Below are 15,538 nucleotides of genomic sequence, written 5' to 3'. Positions count from 1 at the left end.
GCATACACACACGCACACCCCTTCCTCTTTCGACGAGCGGCCGCCTGGGATATGGGTGGTGGGCGGACCCAAGGGCCCCGCCAGCATCCGCGTATCTGCGCGCAGCCGCCCTCATCTTCCCCCCTGCCTTCGCAAGAGCGCGCCTGGGGTGTGTGTTTCTCGCTGGACATTCTCCTCGTCGCTTCCCGCATTCTGCCACACATTCCCCCGGTCTGCGTCTCGGCATGTCCACCCCTGCCTGGGGAGCCTCTGATAATGAGCCAGCCTCGACCTCTTTCCCATAACACTGGCCAGAGGGGCACAGTGACAGGAGAGAGCCAGAGAGCAAGCGCGAGGGAGCGCGGCACACATCGAGGCCCGAGGAGGGGGACACATGCGTTGACGCACGGGGGAGGACAGAATGCCGGAGCTCGGGCGGAGAGGGCCGTGAACGGGCATGCACACGGCGGCATTGTGGGGTGGCAGCAGGGGGGGGGGGAGGGAGAGTATCGGGCGGCTGGACTTCTACACGTATGCACGCATGCGCACACACGCACGCATGTGCGCATGTGCGCATGCGTCGCAAAGGATAGCACACTCGCTCTCTCTGCAGGGGGAGAGGCACACGCGCGCTGCCTAGCGTACATGTGCCTTCCCCACATCCCGGGGCTCTCGTGCTGGAGCAAGGGGTGGGCGTGTATATTTCCCTCCCAGCAGGCGGGCAAACATGGCGCGGGGCGCGGGGCGCGGGGCGCGGCGAGGGGAACCACATGCGGCGAAGAAAGCGAGTCATGGCGGACCAGTGCACGTCGGGGGGAGGGGCAGGGAGGAGGGGAGAGAGAACAGACAAGCAAGCAGAGGCAGCAGCCAGGCGCGCGAGCAGACAGAGATGGGCAGGCGGGCAGGCGGGCAGGCAGCACGTAGGCGCGCGCCTCTGATAAGGGATGCGCAGAACCCGGTGCTCCCTCGCCCTCTCCCCCAGCAAGCCCATCGCGGCCAAAGGGAGGGCCATACACATGTACGTATGTGTGTGCGGGGGGGGGGGGGGGGTTGGGGGTAAAAGGACCACCTGAGTGCCATGCAACTGTTGCGCTTTTGGCCGCGCACCCTCTGCTCGCCTTGCCGTTCCCTACCGCGCGCGCTCACCACCGGCGCGCACTCACACACGCCTCCTCCCCTCTCCTGTAAATCTGCCCCGCCCTCGGGGATGGGGGCTGCCTTTGCAGGCGAGCAGAGGGAGGAGAGGGGGAAGAGAAGGAGGGAAAGTGCACGGAGCCCAGTTCCCGTCCCTTGTGTAGGGGAGGGAGCCGGATGGTGTTGCTGGCGCGGCCGAGGCCCTATGCAGGTACATGACTCGAAAAAGGCGGCAGGAAAGAGCAGGCCCTTCCCCCCTTGACCGGACGCGCGCGCGCGCGCGCGCGCGCACACACACACACACACAGTCACACACACACACACACACACACGCCCATTGTGTGATCAATAGATACGCCGCTGGCGCACGCCATGCATGGCATTCGGGGACGGACCATTGGCCGGGATGGCGCCCGGGCGGGCCCAGGCCGGGAGCGGCGGAGCCGCCGGCGGGGGGGTCCCGGCGAAGTTGCGCGAGGCCGGCGGCGGTGGCGAGGCGGCACCCAGCTCGGCCGACATGTTGGCGATGTAGGTGCGCGCGAGGGCCAGCATGTGCTGGGCATACTCCCGGGCCCAAACCGCCCAGTAGACCACGCGGTCGGCCCAGATCGGCCACGAGGCCGGCAGGAAGCGCTGCAAATCGTGGTCCTTGGCGAAGTCCACGGCCAGCGTGAGGGCCCGGGTGGCAAAGGCCCGGGCGAGGCCGATGGCCAGCAGGAAGACCCCGGCCACCCGGTCGGCCACCACCCGAGCCGTGGGCAGGACAAAGGTGGCCGCGCGCTCGCCAGCCGCCAGGGCCCGGTTGGCATAGTTGCCGGACCAGGTGACCATCGGCTCCGGGAGCATGGACCGCAAGCTGTCATGCTGGGAGCCCTTCAGCTCGTCGATGGTCCCGGCCAGGGCCAGGCCCAGGAATCCCAGCCCCGGCAGCAGGGCCAGCAGGCCGAAGTTCCGCGTCGGCAGGGCCAGCATCACAAAGCACAGGCCCAGCACCACGAGCCAGGACCGGCCACGACGGTCGGCCTCCTGCCAAGACCACGCCCCCAGCTGGGGGATGGCCGGCTGGTCGCACGGCCCGGCCGCCGGGTCAATCGGCTCCGGAGTCATCAGGTACGCCAGGCTGGAGCCGACCCAGCGGTACAGACGCCGCACGTGCGTGGTCCAGGGCTGGGAAGAAAGCCGGGCCGCGGCGGCCGGCGCCGCGGCCGCCGTTTCACGCAGCCCGCCAGCCGGCCACCAGGCCCGACCGCTGGGCGTAATCCACCCGGCGGCCTGGAGCCACTGCCGGGCGCGATTGCCCACGAGAGCCACCTCGGCCACGCCCAGGCAGACACTCAGCAGGCCGAGAGCCAGCCCGGACAGCGAGGCCCCGGCACGTAGGGCCATGCGCGTGGCCCCCAGAGCCGAGCGCAGCAGCAGCACCGCGGTGGCCATGGTATCCAGCAGGTCCAGCCACGGGTGCCCCCGGACCCCGGGGGCCATGAGGTTCGCATGAACCGACAGCGCCTCGGCCAGGGTGTACCCGCAGAAGAGCACCATCGACCGGAGGATGGGCCGGCCGTAGGAGTCGAAGAGAGCCGAGCTGGTCATCATGGCCAGGCACAGCTTCATCACGGTCGAGTAGAACCCGGCCCGCGAGGTGGCCGTCAGCTCGCCGGGCAGAACTCGCACGGCCAGATTGCCCAGCAGCTGCGGGGCGAGGGCAAGATACCCGCGCGACTGTGTGTGCGGGAGCAGGGGGGGGGGGAGCAGGGGGGATGGCAAGTGTCAGCCCCGTGCACAGTGTAGAGAGAGGGCAGGAGGCCGCCTGAGCCGTGTCGCCAAGCCGGGCACCGGAGGGGGGAGCTTCCCCCCCTCTTGCCGACACGCCCGACCCCCTATGCGCCCCACAAAAAGAGCGACGCATAGGGCGCATGCACAAGCTTGGGCTCTCCAAAAATTCATAGAAATACATCCACACACACACACACACACGCAGATGCAGGCGCGCACCATGACAGTCTCCTTGGAGGGAGAGATCCCCATGGCGGAGGACGGCTCGCTCGCCGGGGAGAGGGTGCCGGCATCCGGGGTCGAGAGCAGATCCAGTTGCGATGAGCTGCGAACCAGATCCCCGGCCTCGGCACCGGAGTAGGACACCCGAGAGACGGAGGGGTGCAGGGGCTTGCGCGCACGCAGCGGCGTCTCGGCAGCCGCACGCTGCCCGCCATGGGCCGGCGGCATGGACGCCGGCAGAGGCGAGCTGGGAGACGCCACACGACGCGGCGGTTCAACCGTGGAGGCCAAATGGTGGACATGGGTCCGGGGACTGGCGTCTCCCGGGGGCGAGGAGGGGGACTCGCTCAGGTTCTTGGCCGGGGCGGTGGCACCGGCCGGCATGTGCCGGCCGCCGGCCGCCATCCTGGGGCCAGGACTTTCGGACATCTAGTGGCGGATGAAGGGGGGAGGGGGAGGCGAGAAGAGAGGGGAGGGGGAGGGGGAGGGGGAGGGCAGGGAGACAGGGGGCGGTTCGACGCTCGGGTTGGAGACGAACACGCGAACGTACGTTCGTATTAGAGAGGGGGGGGGAGGCTGCTGCGAAGCCCCACCAGGCGTAGAAGGAGCGAGGAGGCAGGTGGACCGGCAACGGGGCCAAGAGGTGGGGGTTAGGTGACTGCCAGAGGCACCCCAGCGCAGGGTCCCAGAGTAAACACATATCGGGGCAAGTGGGACAGGCGCGCGCGGGGAGGGGCCGGGGGAGGGGGAGGGCCATCGCGTCTGAGGCGTGTTTCTCGCGCTCTCGTTCGGACTGACCCTCGGACCCTCTGGCCATCTGGCTCTCGCCAACGCGATGCGCACGTACCCAAGAAAGAGGGCGGAAGCCAGGCAGGTGAGAGATGGTATCTAGGGTGAGAAATCTGCAGTAGCTGCCTGCGTGGGGCGCCCGGAACCCATCTTGGGGGCATTTATAGGCAGGCCTGTAACTTTCGATGGAGGGAGCGCGACACCAGGCGGGCAGGTGCCATGCAGGCCTCTCCGAGGAAGCTCGCCCGGGGCACCGGGACGCGACAGGCCGATGCGAGGGGCCGGCGGCGGACCAGGCGGAGGCTGATGCCCAGGCTGACCACGGATGCATCGCTGCCCCCCCCCCCCTCCCCCCCTTGCCGGACCCGGCCTCGTCCGGGCCGCCCCGAGCGCGGCCGTCAGATGGTTCTCAATGCCAGCAGGTCTCCCCCCTCCGCCAGGGCAAACCCCCTGCCTGGCTCGAAGTCCCCCCTTCCCTTTGCCTCAGACATCCACCCAAGGAGAAGCAAAAGACCCCTCCCCCCCGCTCCCAGGGCCGACCCGCGGACAATGCTCACTGGTCTGGGATCCGGTCGCGAAAGAGGGGTGACAGCCACCACGGCGGCATCCCGCAGGAGGTATCGCGCCGACCTCCCCCCTTCAGGGGCCAGAAAGCGGCCCCGTGCAGGAGAAGAAGGAGGCTCACCTGCTGGAAACCCGGGTCCCGTTGAATGTGTGAGACCTTGCCGGATTGCGGCCCCCGCTCACAGGGTGGGGGGCGAGGCGCCGATCCCGGGAGTCCAGCGGGACACCGGGCCCGGCTCGGTTGCGGGCCTCGGGGCCAGGGCTGTTGATGGCCGACAGAGACCCCTTCCATCCCCCTGCACCCAGCCAGCCCCTTGGGACATCCTACACCGGGCCACCCTGCCTCCCGCATGGCCGGGGGGGGGGGGGGGGGGAGCCCGCCCCCCCCCGGCGCCCAGGGGGGGGGGGGGGGGAGCGCGGCAACGTACGGTCGAGGGCACCAGGACCTTCCAGTTTCCACCAATAAAGAGCTTGGGAGACATGGTAGAATGGGTCATAGGAGGCGGGAGGGGGGCAGGGCAGGAGGCGGGGAGGGAGGACAATGTGTTGCTGTGAAGCGGTGCTGCTCGTCGTGCCAAGCGAGCGACCCGAGGGGGGGTGCTCAAAAGCGCCTCGACGGGCGCTGCCCGGGACTTTGCCCGCCTCGTCTGTTGTCCAGGCCGCTGGCTTGCTGTCTGGGGCCCGACCGCGACACATGTTTGGTCGCGATCGGCCTCAATGGGCCGTCCCCCCCCCTCCCCCCCAATATTTTGCCCCCCTGGCTCCGGGCGCTGTCCTGGAGCGCTCCTTCTAGTCACACTGGGGCCGCGCTCGGCTCCGCAGAAAGACGGCCCCTGGTGCCGGGCAGGGCAAGGGGGGGGGAGGGGGGGTTGGTCGCACAGCGGGCGCCACGCCCCGGGCCGGCATCAGATCATTCCCATCAGCAAGTGAGTAAGCGCGCGACACACTCGCACGAGGGTGAGAACATTCGGCGAGACCGGGCCCGCCGCGGGCGTCCAGCCCCCTCTCCCGAGCATGCCGCCGGTCGCTAGCCCGGTGCGTCTGACCAGAGCCGCCCGCCGGAGGACAGCACGTCCACCGGCGTTCGCCCGCTGTGGGGGCTAATGGCACGGACTTCGGTTAAGACAAAGTGCCACCGGAAGGCCCTCTCACGGCTGCCAGCGGTCGTGTGCTTGTTCCCAGCACACGCGCGCCGCACACGCGCGGCACGGCAGGCACACCCGATCGGGCGCAAGGTGCTCGGGGGGGGGGGGGGGGGGGGGGGGGCGGCGAGGGGATCTTGCCAGTCCGCCAAAATCGCCCCCTTCCACTCGAGGCGGGGCGCCATGGTTGGGCGCCCCCCCCGGCGATGGGTCCCCCGGCCCAGCCATTTCACCCGCTCAGTGCCCTCCGCTGCCCTCCTCTCTCTCTCTCTCTCTGTCCCTCCCCTGGCCCTTTGCCCTCCCCCCCTCCCCTCCGCCTGGCTCTGTGCCCATGACACTAATGACAACGACCCCGGACGCGCCGGACCCCTGCGTGGCAGAGGATTGCATGGTCTTCGAGGCCCTGTCGGCCTTCCTGCAGGGGCAGGCAAATGCCCCCGCGCGGCTATTGGCCGCGCTGGCGGATCCGGCCGCTCCGATGGCCAGCGACGGGACCGCCTGCTCGAGGCTGGCCGCGCGTGTGTCCGGCGAGGTTCTCTGCTCGGAGCTGGCTCGACTTCGGCCACCTCCGGCCGCGGCCGCGGGCCGCTTCATTCGCCAAGTGGTCACGGCCATCGAGTCGACCCGGGCGCATGAGGTCCCGGAGGACATGTATGCCCTGTACTTCGAGCATACGATGTCCCCGGCGGCCGGAGCCGCCGGGTCCCGGGGCGACAGCATGGCCGATGACCCGCTGCATTCCGGGACCTTCCGCACGCTGCTGGTCCCCCCGGGGGCCGCCACGCCGGGGGCCTGCCCGGACTGGCTGGCCGCCACGTCCCTGCCCCGGCACCTGTCGGTCCCGGCCACCAATCGCCTGATCAGCCACGGCACCACCGGCTTGGCCCTGTGGACGGCGAGCATTGCGCTGGCGGAGCTGCTGCTCGGGGTCGGCCGGCCGGCCGGCGGCCCGGCCGCGGCCTTCCCGCTGGACATTGGGGTCCCCCCGGTGGACGCGGCCCTGGGCCCGGATGTGACCGCCGAGCAGTTGGCTGCCCTCTTCGCCAAGCCCCACTTCCTGTCCGAGCATTCGCGTGCCATGTCGGTCCCGGAGCCGGGAGCTTGGGACACCGCGGCCCTGGTGTGCCCTGACCGCCAGGCCCTCGGCCATGCCGGGCCGGCCTGGGTGGCCGGGCGCCGGGTGCTCGAGCTCGGTAGCGGCTTGGGCTTCCTCGGGCTGGCGGCCGCCCTGGCCGGGGCCGAGCATGTTCGCATGACCGACGCCCACGGGCGAGTGCTCAGTGCGCTGGACTACTCGGTCGAAATCAGTGCGTGCCACCCTGCCAAGCCATGCGCCCTCTCGCCACCGTATCCCAGGGGCTAGACATCAGCCAGGGGGCGGGGGGGGGGGGGGGGGAATCATTCTCTTCACCCCGGTCTCCCTCTCCAGCCCACCCTGACGCCCTGATGTTTCCTGATGTTCCACTCACTCCCCTCGGGTGCTCCTCCCCCTCCCGCTCCTCTTCTCTCCCTTCGCAGATGCCAAGCAGCTGCGCCCGGGCGCCCTGTCAACCGGGGTGCTGGACTGGGCGGATTTCCTTGCGGGCATCGCGCCGGCCACGACGCCCGGCGCCCTGCCGTCCATTCTCTCGCACCCGGCGACCGGCGAGTCGGCCGCCGCCACCGAGGGGCAGCACTTCGATCTCATCCTGGCGGCGGACGTCATCTTTGAGGAGTCGCTCGTGGTCTACCTGGTGGCGGCCCTGCGCCAGCTGCTGGCCGGCCGGCGGAACTTCCCCCTTGGGGCCCTGGTGGCCAACACCATGCGCCGGCCGGAAACGGTGGCCTTCTTCGTGGCATATGCCCGGGCTGCCGGGCTCCAGGTCCGGGAAATCCTGCCGGCGTCGGGCGACGGCCCGGGCGCTTCCACCCCCGGGGGGCCCTGCTGCGAGGCCATGTGCCGGTGGAGCCGGCCCGAGGCCAGCCGGGTCATCATCATGCATGTCACCGCACCGATCGAGGTGTAGTTGAGCGCACTGCCACCCCCCCCCCCTGTTACCCTTCGCTTGACCAAGGGAGGCTGACGAGGATAGACATAGATGTATATTTCACAAGGACAGTGTATGTGTGCAGGCGCGCGTGCGCGTGCAGCCTCCCTCTCGCCCTCCAGCCAGCCCTCCGGGCCGGGAGGGGATCCATGGGCCAAGCCAGCGGGCGAGGAGGGCGAAGCAGGATGGCGGGGAACCAGCCGAGCAGGCAGAGGTGTGTCAGGCCGCCGGGGCCTCGGCGCCGGTGCCCTCTGTGTCGGTTGGCGGGCCGGGCATGTGGTCCATCTGGAAGTCGCCCCCCTGGATGACCACCTTCTGGATCTGGAGAGGGCCAGCATCCGAGCCAGCCAGGATGGCACCGGCGCAGGCCATCGAGGGAACAGGGGTGGGTCAGCGAATGCAGGCAGCCGGTCCGGGGCGCGCACACCAGGCCAGTAGGACAGCCAAGCACAGAAACATGCGAAGAAAGGAAGAAGAAGAAGAAGAAGAAGAAGAGGGAAGGGCATGCAACCGCATGCAAAGGCCGCTGGCCGGGCAGGGAGAGGGACAGGCCCCGCTCGTGTGTGGCGCACCTCGTGCTTCTGGCCGGCACTCAGGAGGATGCGCTCCTCGATGGTGTCGCGGGTGATCAGCCGGTAGACGGTCACCTGCTTGGTTTGGCCCAGACGATGGACGCGGTCCATGGCCTGCTGGTCGACGGTCGGGTTCCAGTCGCTCTCGTAGAAGATGACCGTGTCGGCGGCGGTGAGGTTGATGCCGGAGTTGCCGGCACGCGTGGAGATCAAGAAGGCGAAGATGTCGTCGTTGGTCTGGAATTCACTGACCATGTCCCGGCGATCTTCAATCCGAGTGGACCCATCCAGCCGGAAGAACCGATACCCCCGGAAGACCATGAAGCGCTCCAGCAGGTCGATCATGGTGACCAGCTGGCAGAAGATCAGCACCCGGTGACGCCCGGCATACAGCTCGGCCAGCAGCTGGTCCAGCAGCCGGAGCTTGCCACTGTCGTGGATGAGATCCTCCACGCTGGGGCACTGGACGAAGGAGAGGGACTGCGTCGGGCCGAAGGCCCGGCGCCGGTCGCCGATCAGGCCACCGGTGGCAAGGCCACGCGCCCCGGGCGAGGCCCATGCATCGGCCGCGTGCTGGTCCAGCCCGAGGCAGTCGGTGGCCACGGCGCGATAGTGCGCCTGGGCCGCCGCCTCCGACCCGGGCAGAGGCCCATTGTCTGGCTGCTGCAGGGCCCCCGGCGGGAGTCGAGCCAGGCTGAACCAGGCCGAGGCCGGCCCGGCCGGAGAGACCGGCGCCCCACGACGAAAGTGTCCCCCGGTGGCGGCCAGCCCGCCGGTGGCGGCGCTCAGCCCCTCGGCCGGGCCGCCGGGATGTACGACCACCGCCCGGGAGAGGGCAGCCGCGTGCGGCCGCGTCGGCGGCATCGACGCCGCCAGTGCCGCATCCAGGCCCAGGCAAGCGCCCAGGGCCCGGCGCCGGTCGGGCTCCAGGTCGGCCGCCCGGCCGGGCTGCCGGATGGCCGGCACCACCGCACACACGGCCGCCGCCGGCTGGTAAAGCCCCTCGAAGCGCCCGTGGTAAGTGTACTCCTGGTGCAGGAGGTCCGCCGACACGGAGCACAGGGCCGCCAGGGCGGGCGACGAGGTGATCGCCCGCTCCGACAGGCCGGCCGTCCGGGGACCAGTTCGCGTGGCTTCGGCGGCCCCCGTTACATTGAGCATGGACAGCAGGTGCCGGGGGAGGGCCGGGGCCTCGCCAGCGGGGGCCCCATCCATGGTCTCGGCATCGGCCATGAGGTGGTCGGCCTGGCTGGTCTCCAGCACAAGCAGGGCATCGGAGGAGGGCGCGCCATCTGGGGAGGCCGTGTGGGTCGCCATTGGGGAGGCCTGGTGCTCATGGTACCAGGCAAGAGTGGCGCGCTCCTGTGTGTGTGTGCGTGTGTGCGTGTGTGTGTGTGTGTGTGTGTGCACAAATCCCGAGGCGTGGCACAGTGAACACGAGAGAGAAAAGCACCGTGAGAAAAGGCCCGAGGGGGGCGATGCGCGCAAAAGGGCATGTGTGCGTGTGCGTGCTCGCGCGGGGGCCCGCCAGAGTGCCAAAGGGCACAGACATACCTCATGCGTGGCAAGCAGATGGAGGAAGCGCTCGAAGAGGCTGGACTCGGCCAGACGCTGGACCTCGGCCGGGGAGTACCCGCCAGACAAGCGAGCCAACGACCCAACGCCAGCTGTCAGGTATGCAGCGCGCCCGGCCGCCTCCGGGGCCGGCGGGGACCAAATGCACACGGCCGGTGCCGCGACATTGGCCAATGTGCGAGGCGACCGCAGGAAGAAGCCCCGCGACACGATCAGGTGCCCCGGGCGGATGTGCCCCGGCGGCAGGGAGTCCATGGCGTCCTGCTGCGTGGGCGACCGATACGGGCAGAGGGGGCCGCTGCTGGGCGGGGCGTCGGCATACTGCCCCCCGAAGGCAGGCCCAATGCCCCCGGCCACCAGCTGCCCCGCATCGCCCGACACAAGGACACATCCCGGCAGGGCCAGACTGATGGGGCCTGACACCGGCGGAGCCGGCAGGCCGAAGTCCACCACCAGCCCCGGCGGCATGGGCCCCGGGGCCAGGTCGATGGCGTACTGCCGCGGCAGCGGGATCATGCGGTAGGGCTCGGATTCCTCGCGCGAGTCCAACAGGTCCGGGTGGCAACTCACCTTCCGGCACTGCATGACCAGGTTCAGCAGGTAGTTGGCCCCGCTGCCAGAGCCCCCGGCCGTGGGGTTCAGCCCCGAGTCATCGTCATTGAAGGCCGACTGGGCGGCCGACAGCGAAGACGACGACTGCAGCAGGTCCGAGATGGACAGCTTGTCCTGGAGGCCCTGGTACAGGCGCCGCTGCCGGGGAGTCATCACGCAGTACCGGTCGACCATGATCTGTGGGCCACGGAAAGGAACCCAATCGCGCATCACCAGGGGTTAGTACGGGCGATCGCATGCGCGGGTGCATGGCCCTGCGCCTGGTGCGAAGAGCAAAGCCCGGGCCACCGGCCGAGTGGCCCAGAAGAGACTTCCACATAGGAGAGAGAGAGAGAGAGGAAGAGAGGGGGAGGGGGAGGGAAACCACGAGCGCACCTTCTCGCCGAGCTCATTCTCCACGTCGCGCTTGACACGACGTAACATAAAGGGCTTGAGAATCATGTGCAGGCGGGCCAGCTGGTGCGCGTTGACCGAGTCCCCACGCTCGCCGGCATTCCCCTCGATGTCCTTGCTGAACCACTCGCTGAACTCCTTGTGCGAGTCGAACATCAGCGGCATGATGAAGTGCAGCAGGGCCCAGAGCTCCTGCATGGAGTTCTGGATGGGCGTGCCGGTGAGTAGCAGACGATTCCGGCAATTGAACTTGAGCAGGGTGTTCCACCGGAGAGACGTCGAGCTAAGACATGTACACCCGTCAGCCGGGGGAATTGGTCAGTCACGGCACGCATAGTGGTAGGGGCGGAGGGAGGGGCGGAGGGAGGGGCGGAGGGGCGGAGGGGCGCAGGGGCGCAGGGGGCGCAGGGGCGCAGGGGGCGGAGGGGCGCGGGGCGGAGGGGCGCGGGGGCGGAGGGACTGCAAGAAGCAGGAGGACCAGGGAGGGCTCGGGCCACGGAGGAAGCCGGCGAAGGCCGCAACAGGGCCCGCACGGCCGGACGCACCTCTTCACAGCCTGAGCCTCATCCAGGATCATGTATTCCCAGCGGATGGGCCGGAGGAACTGCTCATCCATGACGGCGATCTGGTAGCTGGTGACAATCACATGGAAGGGGGAGTCCCGCCGACCGAGGACGTCGATGCCGGAGAAAACCCCCCGACGCCGGGGCCCGGAGGGATCTTGCCCGACCCCCTGCCAATACCGGCGCAGGGTGGCCCGATCCCCACGGTCGCCCCAGTAGGGGAGGACCCGGAAGTCCGGGCAGAAGTTGTGCAGCTCATTGGTCCAATTGTGCAGCGTCGTGGCCGGGGTTACCACGATAAATGGGCCCCACACCTGATGCTTCTCGGCCAGGTGCGCCAGGACCGAAATGGACTGGACCGTCTTGCCGAGGCCCATCTCATCGGCCAGGATGCCGTTGATGCCCTGCTCGTGGAGGTTATACAGCCACGAGAGGCCTGGGGTTGGACAGTCCGGTGGCGATTGCGGCAACAGACCGGCATGGCGACAAATGCGCACAGAAGAGAGAGAGAGAGAGAGAGAGGGGGGGGGGGGGACAGGGAGGTTAGAGATGGGCATCCACCAGGAGCAAGCGCACCAGACGCGAGAACAGGCCGGATGCAGTGACAGTCACCAGCACGCACCCTTCAGCTGGTAGCTCTTCAGTCGACATGTCAGCATCTTGGGCTGGGTGACTGACGGCGCCTCGGTCAGGGTAGACGGCGCGGTCAGATCGAAGCCAAGCTGGTCGAACTGCTCCTGGGCATTGGAGCCACCAGCGGCAGCAGCAGCGGCGCCGGCGCCGGCACCGGCCACACGGCCGGACGTGCTATCGAAGGCCCGCACCCGGCTGTGGTGCGCGGCGACATGCGACATGGCCCCCTGGGCGGCGGCCCGCTGCAAGTCCGACTCGTCCATGGTCGAGAAGTCCATGCTTTCGATGTCCACCCCGCCGAGGGCCGGGCTCGGGGCGTCCGAGGCGTCCGGCCCGGGGGTCGCACCGGCCTCGGCCACTTTGGTGCTCTTGCGCTGGATGAAGTGTGCGTAGAGCTCGGTCTGTGTGATGAGGAAGTTCAGCTTGTTGCGCTGGCGGCGCTCCTCGCGAGCCTGTCGCCCATGCATCAGCAAGGCGGATGGAAGGAGCCGAGGAGAGGGAGGGAGAGGGAGGGAGAGGGAGGGAGACGAAGAAGAGCATGGGCGAAGAGAAGAGTGACGGAAAACAAAGGAAGAGACAAGGGTCACAGGTCAATGGCGAGGGCGAGGTGGACGTGGGACTCGAGACGCGCGGCTTTGGCCGGAGGCGGGGAAGGCGAAAGAAACCGACTGCCCAGAGCACGCACCTCCTCTTCTAGACGCAGGCGCTCGGCCTCTTCACGCTCATAGCGGCGACGTGCTTCGCGCTCCTCGCGCTCATGCCGGCGCCAGTGGGCCAGGACATCGCGCGCCAGGCGCCGGGAGGTAGTGACCAGCGTGCGGCCACGTCGGGGCGCCACCCCGGTGGCGACGCCCACCAGCGGGCTTCCGGCTGCCAGAGACACGGGTAGGAGCCCGCCACCGGCGGCGGCCGCCGCGGCCGCCGACGATATGGCCGCCGGAGCCGGGTCCACCTGACTCACACCGGCCAGCAGCGGCGCCGGCAGGCCCAGCGACAGGGATGAGCCCGAGGAGAAGCCCGTCCGGCGGACCTCGCGCACGCATACCAGCGCCACGCGCCGGGCATTTAGACGCCGGTGCAAATGCGACGACGAGTGAACCCGCGCGGCTCTGAGCACGTCATTCCGCACGAAGGCCGACCATTGGCGCTCGGCACGGCGGCGCTCGATCGCGGCCATTTGCTCCGGGTCGTTCGGATCCGGGGAGGGGGAGCGTTCACTGGCGAGAGAGATCCACCGCCCAGAGGGGGAGAGGAGAAGGAGGAGAGAGAGGGAAAGGGAGAGAGAGAGGGAGGGAGGGAGGGAGAGGGAGGGGGGTTAGGGAACCGGTGATGCTTGATGGACGTGCGTGTGCGTGTGCAGGAGGGAAGAAGCCAAAGAGAAGGAGAACGGCAAAAACAAGCCCCCCCCCCCCACCCCACACACACACACACAGCTGGCAGGCCACACGTACAGAGAAGAGGAGCTGGCCGAGACGGCCGGCCCGCCGGCGCCGGTCCCCTGGGTCGCGGACTTCAGCACGGCGAAGGCATCGCGGATGACACGGCCGCCGGGGCCGCCACCGGCGGCCCCAGCCGAGTCCTTGAGGCGCTTGGCCGAGCCGGGGCCGGAGGCCGACACACCGCCGGATGCACCGGCCGCCGCGGCCCCCGAAGCCGAGGACTTGGGCTTCTTGGCCGGCCGGGCCGTCGGATCGGCCGGCCCGGCCAGGCTGCTGGCCCCACCGGGACGGGGGCGCTTGTCGCCGGGACCATCGGACTCCGAGCCGGAGGACACGCTCGAGGCGGCAGACCCCTCCTCGAGGTCTGACCCGAACAGGTCCACCGATCCGAGCACAAGCTCGGAATCACTCAGATCACCGGCTAAGGAAAAAGAAATCGGCGCCGGGGGCTCATCAGTCGAGGCCGGACCGGCGGCCGGTGCCGATGTGGTGCCGGCTGACGCCGTGCCCGACGCCGCAGAGGTATCCTCCCCGGGGGCCAGCTCCGGGGTGGCCTCCTGCTCGGTGCCCGGCCGGGGCCCAGGGGCCGGGAGGGCGGCGGGCCCGGCGGGCCCGGCGGGCCCAGCGCCGCCGGGGCCCGGAGCCCGCGCCGCCGCCAGCAGCCGGTCATACTCGGCCCAGTCGTCATCGGACTCGAGCTCGGCCGTCCGCCGGGACGCGGCCACGGCCACGCCATCGGCCATGTCGCAGAAGAGCGTGCGCGGGGCCGGCTGCCCGGGGCCAGCCGGGCGCGGCCCCGTGCCACGGGTCAGGAACCCCGCTTCCGAGGGCAGGAGCCCCGGGCGCAAGACCAGCGGCCGGCTGCGCGCGGCCCGGCGCTGCGACAGGGCCTCGGTGATGACCGTCTCGAAGGCCGGCCGGTGGGAAGCCATGAACAGGCGATCGGCGGCCAGGCTGGCCCGGCGAAGTTCCCGGGCCCGAGCCAGTCGCCGGATGACATACCGCTGGCTGGACAGGGCACACGCGGGCCGGTAGCCGGCCGTGAGCATGTGCTCGGGCGGGCCATCGGCCGCCGTCGGGGCATAATGCCGGCCAAGGGGCCGCGAAGCCTGGGCCATCACCGCCAACAGCGGATCGGCCAGCGCCTCGGTGGCCACATCCAGCCACACATCCTCCCGGTAGCCGACCGGCCAGTGGGTGAACAGCTCGAACGAGTCGCGCGGCAGGCCCGGCCGCACGGACATCCCATAGCTGAAGGGGGCCCCGAGGGGGTCCCCCGGGGCGCCGGCCGTGTGGCGCTGCACCTCGGCCAGGGTGGTCACCGCGCGCAGCCAGCCGGTCTCGCGGTCGGCCTGCCGGTGGTTTAGGTGCTGCTCCAGCAGCTGGTCCACCAGCAGGGCCTGCGAGGCCTTGGCCGTGCGCAGGCGGCTGGCCAGCAGGGGCCGCGCCGAGCCACCGATGCCCGACCCCGGCCCGGGGCCGGCCGATCCGGAATCCCCGCTGGCCAGGATGGCCCAGCCCCGGTCGGCGGCCAGGTCGCCCTCGGCGTCGAACACCAAATTGAAGGTGACCGCGCGCGCGCGCATGGCCCGCTGCGAGCGCAAGCGCACGGCGGTGCTCAGGGCATCGGCCACCGGCGGCCCGGGGGCCGGGGAGGCCGCCGGGCTGGGCCCAGGAGAAAAGGCCCCGGGGGCCCCGGGGCCCGGGCCACCGGAGGACTGCGAAGAGGGGGCCTGTGCCCGCACGGGTGCGGGCGGCTGCGGCGAGGGCGACGCCGAGGCCGGGGCCCCCCCGGTCGGGCGAGTCTTGGTCGAAAGGAAGCTCAGCGCGCTGGTCAGCAGGGACCCGGCGCCGGCGGCTCCGAGTGGCGACCCGCTGGAGGCGGATGGCGGGCCAAACAGCCCGCCAGCACTGCTCAGCGGGGATCCGGCCAGGGAGCTGGGTGTACTGCGGACGGGCGGCCAGGAGGGGCGACAAAAGAATCCGGGGGCGTAAGTGGCGGCCATGAATCCGGGGCATGGTATGCGTGTGTGTGTGTGTGTGTGTGTATGTGTGTGTGTGTGTGTATGGAGACAGAGGCAGTGGTGACGGCGTATCGGGGCGCACGATAGGGGCGGGGCT

The 15,538-nt window shown here is 70.0% G+C and overlaps 3 protein-coding genes across 3 annotated transcripts; 1 reads left to right on the top strand and 2 right to left on the bottom strand.

Moving 5' to 3' along the window:
• Positions 1-1,458: 1,458 nt before the first annotated feature.
• On the bottom strand, positions 1,459-4,943 carry H696_03454 (hypothetical protein; the record flags this gene model as incomplete). Its single annotated transcript, XM_009497320.1, has 3 exons — positions 1,459-2,832; positions 3,106-3,537; positions 4,890-4,943. The coding sequence occupies 3 exons, from the start codon at positions 4,941-4,943 to the stop codon at positions 1,459-1,461; spliced, it is 1,860 nt and encodes a 619-aa protein (XP_009495595.1).
• Positions 4,944-5,943: 1,000 nt separating this feature from the next.
• On the top strand, positions 5,944-7,609 carry H696_03453 (hypothetical protein; the record flags this gene model as incomplete). The annotated part of the gene is made up of 2 exons (XM_009497319.1): positions 5,944-6,910; positions 7,122-7,609. 2 exons carry the CDS (start codon positions 5,944-5,946, stop codon positions 7,607-7,609), a joined length of 1,455 nt encoding a protein of 484 aa, XP_009495594.1.
• Positions 7,016-15,423, bottom strand: H696_03452 (adenosinetriphosphatase; the record flags this gene model as incomplete). The annotated part of the gene is made up of 8 exons (XM_009497318.1): positions 7,016-7,951; positions 8,203-9,564; positions 9,757-10,566; positions 10,765-11,065; positions 11,328-11,781; positions 11,968-12,430; positions 12,664-13,195; positions 13,430-15,423. The coding sequence occupies 8 exons, from the start codon at positions 15,421-15,423 to the stop codon at positions 7,850-7,852; spliced, it is 6,018 nt and encodes a 2,005-aa protein (XP_009495593.1). The 3' UTR covers positions 7,016-7,849.
• Between the last annotated feature and the right edge of the window lie 115 nt (positions 15,424-15,538).

This window comes from Fonticula alba (genome assembly GCF_000388065.1).
Source record: "Fonticula alba strain ATCC 38817 unplaced genomic scaffold supercont2.5, whole genome shotgun sequence".
Lineage (NCBI taxonomy): Eukaryota > Rotosphaerida > Fonticulaceae > Fonticula > Fonticula alba.
The sequence above is the reverse complement of the archived record's forward strand: the minus strand, read 5'-3'. Positions and strand labels throughout refer to the sequence as shown.